A 14,300-nucleotide genomic window follows, 5' to 3' on the forward strand; every position below is an offset into this window, starting at 1 on the left:
ACCATACGAGATGTGTAGACATGATATGCTGCAGCTTCCCGGCTGGAAGAGTATTTTAGATTAATCCAAAACATGTAGGCCATGTCCCTTGGTTTCCGAGCAATTGCCCCTAAGGAGACTTCCACTAACTCCTGGAGCAGCAGGGCTACTTCCCCCACCCCAATTTCCACTCACTTTCCAGGACCAATCAGCGAAGTCACGTGGCTTAATCCACTTCTCTAAATTCTATTCGTCCCACGTAATCACCCCATTATTTATTGTTCCCCCTACTCTCCCAGATCCAATCCCCGATCTCACACACTAGCACCAAAACACACACACACACACGCTCGCTCACACAGCAAATTAACACACCCCAACCCTTTAACCCCAAAAAAAAAAAATAATAATAATAAAAAGAAGGAAAGAGAAAAAGAAAAAGCGGCCATGGGCCAGTCGGATGGCGATGGGGAACAACAACAGCTGCAGGAGGTACAAGTAAATCATGATTTCTTCGAGCAACACGTCGTCGTAATGAGGCACGGAGACAGGTTAGACAACTTCGACTTGTTGTGGGCCAGCAAGGCCTCTCGGCCCTGGGATCCACCATTAACCCAAGATGGAAAAGACCGGGCTTTTGCTCGCGGTCGGAAGTTCAGGACCGGCCGCTCTCCCGTTAATTTCCCGATCCATCGGGTCTTCGTTTCTCCATTTCTCCGGTGTCTCCAGACCGCCACCGAAGTTGTCCACGGCCTCTGCGCCGTCAACGATGACGATCTCACCGTCACTTCCTCCAACGGCATCACCATCGACCCCTCCAAAATCAAGGTCCCTCATCACAGATACGTACTTATTGTGTACATCTTGTTTCTATAGATAGATTCTCTCGTTGAAATATTTTGGTTGCATGGTTATTTGCAATAATCTTATTAATGGGGTTGCATGGGGAAATCTCTAGAATAATTTTTTTATTACTTTTATAGATATGGGCTGTTTTCCTACGACAGAAATGATATGTTTTTTCTTTGATGAAGATTTTTTTTTTTGTGTGGTGCTGTTTTGGTTGAACCGGAGAAAATCAGGAAGCATATATGCAAAAAATCATTTTTCGTTGTGTCTCCAAAAGCAAGAAAGTCAGCCTCACCATTGTAATCCATTTGTTGGGTCATCCATTAGAAGCCAATGAGATTATGGGTAACTCTTTTGTTTTGAAGGAAAAAAAGAATTACTGAATCTTCAGAGGTTGGAGAATTAGGAATTGAATACTGAAATGACCGAGAAAGATTACAAGAACACAAATGCTAAATCATAAGTTAAGCAGTTCTTTAAGAAGGAAGTGAAAGGGTCTTTAAACAGATACCATAATACTTTAGAAGTCATTAAATGGTCAAGATACTACCAAACATGGAAAAACTCTGTGAAGCCATGCAGTTGTGTGGAGCCTTGGGCCGTTTAGCTGTGTTTGCACACTGCAAATCTGCCAGGTTACAGTCACAAGTTACTCAATTACGTTTTGGTATCCAAAGTAGGGAGAAGGCTGCTGTGAGCATGGCAAAGTAAAGTACCGTCAACCAGTCTATCAATTTCTCAACTCTTGTGTAGTATCTGGATCGTGAGAAATAAAAAGCACTTAGTTCCTGATACATATTTTTGTCCTTCTGATATTGTAGTTGAACCTGTTATTTCTCATTTTTCAGGTCGCTGTTGAGTATGGATTGTGTGAAATGTTGAATGCAACTGCAGTTAGACCTGAGAATGTTCCTAAGGACTATGACTTTGGTTTTGACATCTCTAAGTGTGAAGCTGTCTTACCAGCTGGAACTATAGATCACAGCGTGGAACCGGTTGATAAGGAGGTACTTCTTGCAAGTTTTGTATCTAGGGTTTTTCTTCATTAGGTCTTGGGTTTGTGTTGAATTCTTCTGTATTATGTTCCTTTCTGAGATACCATAGATCCCACAATGGGGAGAGTTACCAGCGGATGCTCGAATCAGATATTGTTCAGTCATAAAAGAACTTGCTGATAAATATCCCTCAGAGAACTTGTTGCTTGTGACACATGGTAAGATCATGCTTGTCTATCTATGCAGTTTCCAATTTAAGTTACATACAGCATGACATATGAGGCACTTGATGTTCTTCATCAAATTCTAAGTGGAGCTCCTGTTTTTATTTGACCCATGTTAAACCTGTGAAATGTTGTTGAGTGCAATGTATCGTTTTGAGCTTTGTTGCAATGGTAAAAACCTTCCTGATTTAGAAATAAACTTCTGCGTGGATAGAAACCACATCCATCCATTTAGTTTTTCCATTTCTTCCTTCATCGTTTTTGGGTATTCCACATCCATTCTTTTTTTTTTTGGGGGGGGGGGGGGGTGGAGAAGAAGGTTGTGGTACTGGGGTGGTTGTGTTTGGTTTGGAGGATAGAATGAGTTTCACTATCCTAACAGTTTCCATTTGAAGGCGTAACTCACAAGAGCATTTTGCGATCACAACACTTGTGCTTGTCTACTAATGCTAATTCAATATATGAAGTTTGAACAAAATATCAACTGAGTAACATGTTAATGTCTGTTGGAGACATAAAAGTCAAAGAAGTGGATATCTTGTATTTGTCTTATGTTTCCTTTTGGATGCGAAGACATCCTAGGCGTTTTGTAGAGCTTGCATATGTATTTAGAGAGGTGAACTGGGTGGTTTTTCTTTAATAGGTTTAACATTTTTAATGTTCATTTATTAAGTCTAAATATACAGAAATAACACAGAGTTTCATGGGATTCATTTGTTGTAGCATGTAGTAGCATTAATCACTCTGCCTTGCATGATGAGTTTGTAGGTCTTGCTGCTATGACTTCAAATTTATGCTTTCAGAAATTCATTGTTTGCCTCTGTTTCTGATGTCTAGGAGAAGGAGTTGGGTCTTCTGTTACAGCATTTGCAGAAAACACACAGGTATATGCAGCTGACTATTGCGGATATTCACACTTGAGCAGATCTGTATTTCCTGCTGAAGACGAGTCTTTTACTGCTGGACCATTTAAGGTCCATATAAAGGATGGTGAAAATGGCCTCAGTTACTGTGGATCTAGTGTCGAGCGAGATTCTACATAATTTGATCCTTCTGCTAATTCTTTTACGTATATCGTTCGAATTGCAGAGACGAAACTTGTGAGACCAATCACGTTCCAACAACTATACACATGTCGTACGTGGTCATACAATTCCAGATTCTGGACTAGTTTTTCCCGAAAGTGTTAGATATTAGTTGCAACTTGGTGTGTGTACATTTTACTTGCATCCTTAGTTGTTTTACGAACTAGCAATGAAGTTTGCAGCAAGCAATCATTTCAAGGAAGGAAATTAGAAATTACATTAGCTAGGACTTTTTGGTGTTTGGATAGTCTCTTCTATGTCTCAAAGGTCCAAATAATGCACTATAAGACAGACAACCTATTGTTGGAACAAATTCATCATCTTGGAATAAGCCAATTTGGTTCAGTCGTTTTCTGGTCAATGGAAACTTAATAAACTGAAAATACAAAGTTGCTGTTGCTGTGGTTATAAGTTCCTCACAGTTGCTGTGGTTGTAACATGCAGCACCAGCATTGCAAAATCTTTAGAAACATGATAGATTGATTCAAAATAGCAAATCAGCCTAACCTAACGGATACATTCAAAGAAATTTAATACAATGTTCGACTAGTTATATTGTCAAACGCTTACACAATAATGAATACAGACTGACTAAACATTACTGCCTTAAGACTTGAAATGAAAAGAAGCTAGGCCGCCCGAGATCATATGCAACCACTCCAAAATGCTGCCATCACCAGTCTAATGGGCTAGGAAGGGGTTCAATATGATCAAATATATCTATGGGGAAGTCATCCACGAAGCTATCTGGAGTCACAGGGTTGCCAATTTCACACTTTGCAGCAATTTGAGTGCTTCTTCTCTCTGATTCGAAACACGTAGGCATGATGGGGAGTTGCACATTGCCTAATTCAGAAGAAATGCTACTTCCAAAAGCCTCCAAGTAGTTAGGATCCCCAAGTCTCGTGACAACTTCGTTGTTTTCCAGTGAAAGTGCGAACTCCGATTGGAAGTTAGGAATCTGAGGAAAAGGAAGCTGTGATAGTGTCTCAATGCATGGCTTCTTCTCAATCAAATCAAACTCGGGTGGAAGGAAACTCTGCTCATAATTGAGTGTGTTGGGATGCATTAGCTCTGGTAATGGCACCATTTCCATTTCCACTGTCAGAGATTTTACGGTATATAATGATAAGCAAGACTGGGATTTAGGCAGCGAGTCTTCCTCACTTGAAGAACTGAACTTGGATGCCTAAAATTTTGTAAAGACAAACCCGAAAACATTAAGAACATCTGAAATGTATAAAGGAGAAATCACAGCTGAAAAATCAGGGAATCATCTGCTACAACCAAATCCAGTCTTCCATCGGAGGTGGACAAGAGAAAAGAAAAAAAAAAAAAAAAGGAGGAGATTACTGCTTGACATTTCATTTTTGCTCCTATCCCATCAGATGCAAGACTTGTATGAGTAAACTCTGAGCCCTAATCGGGTACCACTGAAGAGTCATCTCATTCAGGTAATAATATACAGAGGTTTCTTTATCTAGATCTTTTGGACTCAAGACTTGATTTGGACAAGTAATTGTTATGCTAAAAGCAATTGATGATTGCAAATCTGCTACTAATTGCACATGCATTTTAAAATGTGTCAGATGACATGAACCAATTTCTACTTACCTCAAAAGGAGGAACATCATGAATAGCAGGGACGTGCTTGTTTCTTTGTGACCTATTTGATGATGATGATGATGATGATGCAGGGGTTTGCAAGATCCTCGCCAACCTCTTCTGCCTGCTACTCCAAAAGTTCTTGACATCATTGTCTGTTCTCCCAGGCAAATACGTTGCAATTTTTGCCCACTTATTCCCAAATTGTGCTTGAAGATCTATTACAATCCTCTCCTCCTCTGCAGAGAACTTTACCCCGCTGTTGAACCAAAAACAGGGAACAACCTTTACATACATTATCATCATCAACTGCTTCTACATGCATAAAAACACTTCCTTTCACACAAAAAGTAAGTATCATATTAGTAGAATACGACTCCACAAGCAAAAGTGATTGGAAAAGACCAGAATCAAACTGTATTTTTCACCCAAGTTCATAGAATTTCTGCACATAATTACCACATCTATAGGCATAAACAGACTTAATTTCCTCTAAAACAAAAAAGCTCCTACTTTTACACACTCCAGCGTAGTGGGCTGAAAGAAAAAAAATCTAAATTCTAATCAAAAGTTGGACAATTTGTGCGCAATATCAGAAAGATAGAAGACAACGAGCATGCTCAAAAGACCCAACTTTTCAATTTTCCAGATATACGCACAGATTCCTCTCATAGCACTCACAAACACAAGAAAAGGCCCTGATACCAAAAGCCCATAAGGGAACTTAATCAATGCATGCGTAAAAGTGATTTACAGAAGAGCGAAAGAAAGAACGAAACACCCACGCTAGCACACCCAAAAACACACAGTGAGAGAAAATGCATGAAAAGAAGAGAACAAATGCTGAGGAAGGAAGGCAATGAAAGTGTGAAATGGAGATGAAAATGCATTACTTCTTTAAGTTGGGTCGAAGTTTATTAACCCAACGGAGGCGACAAGACTTGCCAGTACGCTGCAAAAGGCCTTTGGATCGAATGGAGCTCCAGTCTCTGGGGCCATATTTCTTGACATGGTTTATCAGAACCTCATCTTCTTCTGCTTTCCAGGGGCCTTTCTTTATCTCACCCATTTCATCACACGTTAATCTTTCTCTTCTCCCAGCCATTCACTCCACTTCTCACACTATCTGTTTATATACGACCTACCATAATACTAGCAGAAAAAGGTAAAAGTCAATCTTCAGATGTTTCGCTAGATTCTTGTCTCTCAGGAATTGTTTTCTTCTGTATCTTTTATCCCCGTTTCCTTCTGAGTGGGTGTGTTTTGTTTTGCTCTATTTTGTGGTGCGGTGACGGTTAAGGCGGTTACTGCCACCATGCACCCACTACACAGCCCCACTTACTCCTTTTTTTTTTCTTTTTTTTTTTTAAATATTTTTAAATATTTTAATTTTTCCTTTTGCCTTTTATATAGTTCAAAAATCAAATCTGTCAAGTTACAACAACGCCCTCTCCTTTTTTCTGTAGTTTAAAAAAAATAAAGGAGGCAATTTAGGGCTTCTTGTTCTCATTTATAATTTTTATAGGGTTAATTGTAGAAACCTCCCCTGAGGTTTCCCTAATCACACCTAGCGCCCCCCAACTTTTAGAAATTACACTTACCATCCTTGGCAGAATGAAGTGACATGCTGTACCAATCAGTAGAGGAGAAATTACGATGCTACCCCCTATTATTAAGTAATTCTTGTGTAGGAAAATGCTGCAAAAATTAAAAAAATTGAGGCTATATTAATTGAAAATTGAAAGAACAACATTGCCCTCATTTTTGGCGCACAATTTGAGCGCCATTTTTGTTATCTTGTAAAGTCAATATAATGGAGTAATAGGTTTACATTAACTACTTCGCACTATCATTAATTCCAGGATACTCTATTGACTTGAAACAACCACTGGCACATTTCCTTGTACATGATCCTAAATCACAGAAGACATGATAAACAAGTTAATAATGTGTGCAAAATATATATTTTGGTACATGATCAGATGATGAGATTGAACTTAGTTACCCAAAGCACAGCCCCTGCCAATCCCGTGTTAGCTATGCCTCTACCAGGCTTTCCTCTCCTTAGAGCACCCTGCAATGTAACAACTTCAAAAGTGAGCATGTAATTATCTAGCTCCCACAAGTTAGCTAATATTTTATGATTATCAGGACAAATTTGGTCCCTTTTACATGCATACATAGTCAAGTAACTAACACCTAACATGATGTACATTTTTATAAACTGATTGTATCTCATAGATCACCCCGTGTAAAGTACTCACAGACAAGCAAAGACTACTCATACAAGTAAAATTACACATCTACTATAGGGAGATGCACAAATTGATCAAAGGGCTAAATAACCATTCCAAATTTATGCGTACCATTACACTACCTTTTATAGATATACACAGTCAAGTAACTAACATCTAACATAATGTACATTTTTGTAAACTGATTGTATCTCATAGATCACCCCGTGTAAACTGATTGTTTCACATTGTATCAGGGCATTTCCAAGTGGTTTTAACGATGCTAAAAGCTCCCTGCAATCCTTACTCTTGGTTTTTGAAGTGGTACAAGTACTCTTTATTATCAAAATGTATGATAGAAGACTTATTGTATTTTTGGTGTATTTCATCTGGTGGAATATGCATTGCCATATACTAATCTTATAATATATAGCAACGCATTGATGCAATAGTTGCTTGGAAAGACACATTGATGCATTAGTTGTACGAACATATATGAATAGTAGCACATTTTTTGGAATCTTAGTTTGGCTTAGACTTAGCTAAACATGTGACCGTGGGAAGTACACATCTAATTGGATTGTCACAAGTACCATACAAAACAGGCTCAACTTTCTACTTTGAATTGCCTATGACTATGAAGGCTAAAACAGTTGGTAATCAATTACAGCATTGCATGTTGTACATGGACTTCATCAAATTGATTTTGTAATCTGAATAAAAATGTAGATAGCAATCAGTGTTAGATTGATGCACCAGTTGCTGCAATTTGCCCAAAGAAAATCGATGATGAATGATATTGTTATCTTGTTTCCAATCTGCTTAATACAGCTTAAGCACGAGACAGGTTGGAATGGTTTTGCCCAACGGTCCTCTATAGTATCAATGTTAAGAAGCTTCTTGTGCTTATTACACTTGCACCCCTTTAGCTTTTAAAATAATATCACAACATAGTTTTGTTTCTATTTTCATCTTGTAAATTCAAAATTCATCTTCCAAAAGGGCAAAAGTGGAATAGAAAAGTAGTCTCTCTCCTATAAACAATTTTTAAATACAATTCTTACACAAAAAGGCTGACAATGTGATGAAAGTTGTCATTCTAAGGGTGGTAAGTGTGATTTCTGAAAGTTGGGGGGTGCTAGGTGTGATTAAGGGAAACCTCAAGGGAGGTTTCTGAAATTAACCCATTTTTATAACCTCCAAGAAGCAACCAAAAAAACGTCTCTCAATTGTCTTTTTTGGATTATCGAAAGAAAGAGAAAAATATTTTATTACTTCACTAACTTTAAAACATCTAAAGCATAAATGAAAGTTTTTTTTTATGTGAAAGTATTATTTGGTAAATATTCGAATAATTATAAAAGCGTGAGTTGCCGCTGGGTTTTTACACTTGATATACTCACTGTTGCATAATTTCACTTTGCGTCTTTTAACTATACCTAACCTCTTGCCTTGTTCTTAAACCTTAAAATTGGACACTTTAGTCCTAAACTATAAAATTTATTCTACTTTAATCTCCAAAATGTACAGCTTATCCCATTTTAGTCCTTAAGATATAAAATTATTTTCATTTTGGTCCTTAAAGCATACCCGCTTAAATCTTGAATCTATTCTACTTTCTCAAAGGTATTACCTTTTTTTTTTGGTCAAAATCTCAAAACATCACTCAAGTAGGACAAAGCTTACAGTTTAAGGATTAAAGTATCACATTTTGAAATTTAAAGATCAAAGTAGGAGTTTGTATTTGACAATAAGAAAATGATTTGATGCTTAATTTTGAAAACCTCTATGACAACAGCACATTGTATCAAAAGTCAAAACCTACTTTTGCAATCACGAGTTAATTTTAGTTTTAGTTAATATGAAAATTGTGTTAGCAGACAATTTGAATCAACCCGTATAAGCTATTTATGGTCCTGAGAGTGTATCTTGATCTGTAGTGATGGTTAGAGTCGAATCTATCTAAACTCTGCTTCTATTCAAAGAAAAAAGAAAAAAAGAAGTTGCTCCGTAATAGAGAATTAAAGACGCATCCTTATTTAAAATTCCACCCTCTTCTTCTACTCAAGATGTACATGTCTTGAGTTCGAATCTGCTTCTCCTCCTCGTTTTATAAATCTCGTACCTCTTTAAATAGAATAAATTGAAAAAAAAAGGAAAATTCCAAGACTACTACTAGCTACTCGAAAGTCCAATGCTCAATGCAATACTAGAGGACAATGCAATACTCAAAAGTCCAAACTCATAAGTGGGTCGAGTCCAATAAATAATGGAGACATTAAAGTTCCATTACCAAATGTTTCAGGCCCAAATCCAAACCAAGCAAGCTGCCCTCATCTGTACACCAGTCACCAGGGCGGGTACGAGAGCGCCAAAAGGACGCCCATCAAATTAATCTCCAGTCGGTCTAATCACTCCTCCATATATATAACTGCTCATTGACGTGGTACCCTTCGTATACGGTATACCCCCACCGAGGCAAATTCTATCAGAACTGATCAAATCCATCGGTATTGGTGGGAAACGTGAGAAACAACCGATGGGTAAGAGCAGCGGCTGCAATCGTGTCCGCGGCAAACGTCAGAAATTGAAGCCGGAAGCGGAGTGCAAAGTTAGAGGTGAGAGCAGCGGCGGCAAACGTCAGAAATTGAAGCCGGAAGCGGAGCGCAAAGTTGGAGGTGAGAGCAGCGGTGGAGGATCATCGTGGGGAAAAGACAAATGCGTTTCTCCACCACCACCAGCTGAAAAAACATCGCTTCCTCCGAGGCTGGGTCTCAAGGAGTCAGGGACTTATGAGGAATTTATCAGGAATGCCCTAGCAAGAACTCGCGCTCGCCGTTGTAATCCTTATATTGGTTTCGAGCCATTCGGCGGCGAAAAGATGGCCGACGAGAGTACCATTGAACGGTACCTCGAACAGATCGAGGAGAGCGATGTTAGTATTCTCTCCCATTCTCTGTCCTTCCTTCCTTTCCTTCCTTCTCCGGCGGTATTTAACGATATCACCTACTGTTCTTTTTCTTTTTTTAATCTTTCTTTACGCATCAGCATATATACCGGCGGGAATGATAATTGTGAATGTTGGTTTGATTTACTTTTGCAGGGTTTTGACATAGATGTTTTTCCGGGTGGTCGTGAGTCTATCTATCTCCCCATTAGAAATTTTAAGAATGATCCTCAACTTTACAAAGATCTCGTTGAAATGGCTATCATGGCACTTGAAGAGTTCAATGATAAGAACAAAGATACCAAGGTTTACTGAATTCTTTCCCGCATTCCCCCATCCTTATATTTGCGTTTGTGTCCGTTTTTATACTGTTGCTCCTTCTTGTGATCTACTTGTTGGGTCATTAATTTTCAGATTAATTATGGAGTTGTTGTTTTTTTTAGGGTGTACCATTTGGGTTTAAAGATATTGAGAAGGTAACTTCATACTTGTGTGCTGGTGAAGTCTTTCACATTACCTTCCAAGCTGAAGAGGCTGAAACTGCTGAGGTCAAGACCTTTCAAGCTAAGGTTTATGAACCTATCCGGGAGGACCAAAGAGAGGTTATGCTCGTCAGGCTGAAAAAAATACTAGATTAATGATAGTGTTGGATGATACAAGCACAGACTGTTCTGTCCCTCCCTGTATTAATGCATTTACTTGTAGAGTTTCTGTCTAATATGTCGTCGTCTTAGTATGTTTATGTCTTTTCTGTAGTATGACGACTTATTCAGTCTAGTACCTAAGACTTAAGATCACTGGGTGCCGTTGCCCTTTGAGAGGAAGTCTCTTAAACATTGTGACCCGAGAGTGTCATATGTGGAGCTATTGTGGGTGCTTGTCTTGACAGTTTAATTGCGGTCTCCAGTTCCAGTTACTGTTTAACTAGGTGAGAAGTTTCTTAGATCTTTCAATGCAATTACAGGTTTGAAGTCGTGAAATCTGTTATTTTCCAATTTACATTCTATTTTGATAGGAAGGCATGCACGACTACATTGAAGACAATTTACACTACCTTTGTGTTCGTAAATTTCATGCGTCCTGTAAAATTTGTCAGGAAGGTCCTTGAACAATTGGAAAAGATACAGTGGAACATTCTTTAATATTTACCTTAGATGCATAGATTCAGCCATTTATTGAACTATTCACTGGAGAATTTTGCATACTTCTCCACAGCATTAGTTTGGCATGGCTGTGTGTTTTCAGATTTTCAGACATGTACCTTCTGTACAAGTGCTTTGAAGGGTCTAGAGGTACTTGTGTTGTCCTTTAGTTTCATTTAAATTTCTGTGTATAGGTGGCATGGGTGAGTTTCACTAGCCATAGCATATTTAGGACTAAAGATGCATGCTGAGTTTGTTTAGCTTGAAGGTTTTTGTTCTCTTAAACAACATTGAAGGTTTTGTTTAGCTGGTTTTGGCATGTTTTGTGTGGATACAATCTACGGGCGCTGTATTGTAGATTGAAAACCTCTTGGGAGTTTTGAATTTGAAATTTGTGAGCTGTGGAGATATTAGTTAATTTTGTTTGTAGATGAATCTCGTATTTCGTATTGTGGTAATGAAATCTAGTAGCATGAGGAACCATTACTGCACTTATATAGCTTAATGCACTCCTTGCTATCATGATGATATCTTAGCCTACTAAATGGCCAAATTGTTCGTTTATGCAGAACTGGGCCATTAGTGGTAAAGTAGGCCATTTTGTGTTCCTATTTTTAATCTGCTCCCTTCATTCTGGTTTAGAACTTGGGATGGTTTCACTGGCACTGTTGAAGTTTATCATAATTGCACAAAGCTTACCTCGGGTTTTTAATAATTAGACTCACATCTAGGGATGGCAATGGGCAGGCACCCGCCCCGCGGGGGCTAACTGGGAGGGGGTTGGGGCGGGGGGCGGGGGAGTGTCACATCCCCCGCCCCGCCACCTGCTTTAAAAAAATAAATATATAATATATATGCATATAATTATATATATAATATATAATTTAATTAGTTACAAATTTATGATAATGATATTATTAGTTATATGTATTATATAATGTCTATTAGTATATATATAATATAATTGATATTATTAATTATACTAATAATTATATATGTATACTAATACAAATTATTAATTGGTTATACTAAATTTACTAATACATCTATACTAAATTCCTAATTACATTTAATGCAATAACAATTTTTTCTTAAAAAAAACACAAGCACAATAATGAATTAGTGATTGTATTTGTGTCAAAAGTAAAAACATGACTACTTTAGTTATATTTATTTTGTCATGTTGGATTGTATTCAAATAATTTTTGTTTGATTGTTTTTATAAGTTTCAATTGTAAAATTACAATGAATAATAATTTGATGATATGTTGATATTTTAGTACTTGATTATTTGCTAAAATTTAACTATCATAAAATTATATAACAAATTTTTATTAGTCCCGCGAATGGGAAGCGGGGCGGGGGGAGCGGGGGACGGGGGATGGGGCGGGAGCGGGGGGAATTTGTAGGCAGTGGGGCGGGGGATGGGGGAGGGGTCCCCGCCCCAACCCCGCCCAGTTGCCATCCCTACACATCTCCTAGTTTTTACGTACTTTTATATTACGCAAACCTGACGGTAGGTTCCTGCAAGTATGATAAGCTGTGGGGGGAGGCTTGTGAAACAGTTTCTAGAAAACTTTTTTTATGCCTTTTTATATGATCCTGTTTTTCTTCCCATTTGAAATTAGAAGCGTTGATCCCTCTGCCTGTTTGTGTCATTCCAACTTTTGCACCTATTGGTGTCAATAGCATTGACACCTCCTTGCTGAAAATTTTATCTATCACCAAATTGCGTAAAATAGAGGTCAATCCATGCAATAGCCTCAATAAAATTGTTGCGTGAGTTCATCTTTTATTAGGTATCTTCAAATCCTTGAAACTGGTTATGCCTGCGAATTCATCTTCTGCTAGACATACTCGAAACGAAGATTTGGTATCACAGTGAATGATGCTAGTTGTATTGGCTGCCCCATCGCAACAAAATATAGGTGCAAAGTGTTCTCATGTGGTCTCTATAAAGCATTAATGTTATAAATAATGTCAAAGTGTCAATAACATTAATGTTAGTGCAAAGATTTTTTAGAGTAACAACTGACATACGGATAAAAAGTGAATTTGAAATTTGAATAGCGATGGCGTGGCAGTCATTTAAACTTGCTTGTGAAAAAAAAAACTTTATACCGACAGTGTATAAATATTAATCCCCAACTTATAAACGTGAAAAAGCATTGGAGTCAAGTGGTGTGCATTTAGTCTTCGGATAAATTTTTTATACATTATCGGTGTATAATTTTTTTTACATGAGCATATTTAAATCATGTCATATAACATGATTTGAAATTAAATCATACACATTTGATATATGTCCAAAGTTGTTAGTGCATAAAAAGTTAAATACTTAGTCTTTAGGGTTTGGTGCTGTTTACTTGTTTGATTGTCATGTATTTAAATTTGAAATTTATATTATGCACATGTAACATATATTTAAAGTTACTAGTGTAAAAAAATTACTATACTATTAATTTTTACCACATATTACCAACCCATGGAAAATTTGAATTTGATCAATTCCTACCTCTTACTCAAATGATAACCAATGTGAACCATAATGGTATGCACTTGAATTCATTTCGCTCTCTGATTTTAAAAGCATGTTTGCGCGTAATTTTTTTTTTTGGGAAAAATGCAAAAAAAAAAAAAAAAGCTCCTTTAATTGGGACAAATATGTAAATTAGCTTCGTGTGATTTGGAACCTATAGATGAACTAGTGGTGCAAATGAATCGAGTCAAATCGAACTTTGACTTAATTGAGTTGAGTCTTAACTTAATTTTATCAAACTTGACCTCGACAAACTCTCTATGCAAAGTTCGAGTTTGAGTTCGATTCAAATTTGAGTTTAAAAATAAAAAATAATTATATAATTTTTTAAAAAATAAATAAAATAATACTTTTGCTTAACAAATAATAAAATTTTGGGGATATATTGTAATTTTATTATTAAAATAACAAATATATATATAATTAAGTCGACTCGCGAGTTAACGAGTTGAGTATTTTTGAACTCAAATTCGACTTGTTTAGTTCGAATTCGACTCGAGCTCAATGTTGAATGTTTTGACTCGAGTTGCGTGCGAAACGATGCTTGCAAGCAACTCGACTCATGTGCAGTCCTAATATTAACATGGTCTGAATTAAAATGAAATAGTCAGTTTTTTCCGACTACATTTATGGTCAAATAAAAATAATAATAAGAACAATCAAACTGTTTAACTGGAATAGCGATGGAATTATCAACGTGC

The 14,300-nt window shown here is 37.2% G+C and overlaps 3 protein-coding genes across 3 annotated transcripts; 2 read left to right on the forward strand and 1 right to left on the reverse strand.

The window, feature by feature from the left end:
- Positions 1-266: 266 nt before the first annotated feature.
- On the forward strand, positions 267-3,477 carry LOC113731728 (uncharacterized). The gene is made up of 4 exons (XM_027257127.2): positions 267-807; positions 1,677-1,835; positions 1,933-2,041; positions 2,885-3,477. Exons 1-4 carry the CDS (start codon positions 427-429, stop codon positions 3,088-3,090), a joined length of 855 nt encoding a protein of 284 aa, XP_027112928.1. The 5' UTR covers positions 267-426; the 3' UTR covers positions 3,091-3,477.
- A 117-nt stretch (positions 3,478-3,594) lies between these two features.
- On the reverse strand, positions 3,595-6,037 carry LOC113731727 (transcription factor DUO1-like). Its single transcript, XM_027257126.2, has 3 exons — positions 5,631-6,037; positions 4,747-4,996; positions 3,595-4,321 (listed from the first exon to the last, which is right to left on the reverse strand). The coding sequence occupies exons 1-3, from the start codon at positions 5,840-5,842 to the stop codon at positions 3,806-3,808; spliced, it is 978 nt and encodes a 325-aa protein (XP_027112927.1). The 5' UTR covers positions 5,843-6,037; the 3' UTR covers positions 3,595-3,805.
- Positions 6,038-9,378: 3,341 nt separating this feature from the next.
- LOC113731726 (uncharacterized) lies at positions 9,379-10,898 on the forward strand. The gene is made up of 3 exons (XM_027257125.2): positions 9,379-9,906; positions 10,075-10,224; positions 10,362-10,898. The coding sequence occupies exons 1-3, from the start codon at positions 9,511-9,513 to the stop codon at positions 10,554-10,556; spliced, it is 741 nt and encodes a 246-aa protein (XP_027112926.2). The 5' UTR covers positions 9,379-9,510; the 3' UTR covers positions 10,557-10,898.
- The last annotated feature ends 3,402 nt before the right edge of the window (positions 10,899-14,300 follow it).

The sequence above is a fragment of the Coffea arabica genome, chromosome 2e, assembly GCF_036785885.1.
Source record: "Coffea arabica cultivar ET-39 chromosome 2e, Coffea Arabica ET-39 HiFi, whole genome shotgun sequence".
NCBI lineage: Eukaryota > Viridiplantae > Streptophyta > Magnoliopsida > Gentianales > Rubiaceae > Coffea > Coffea arabica.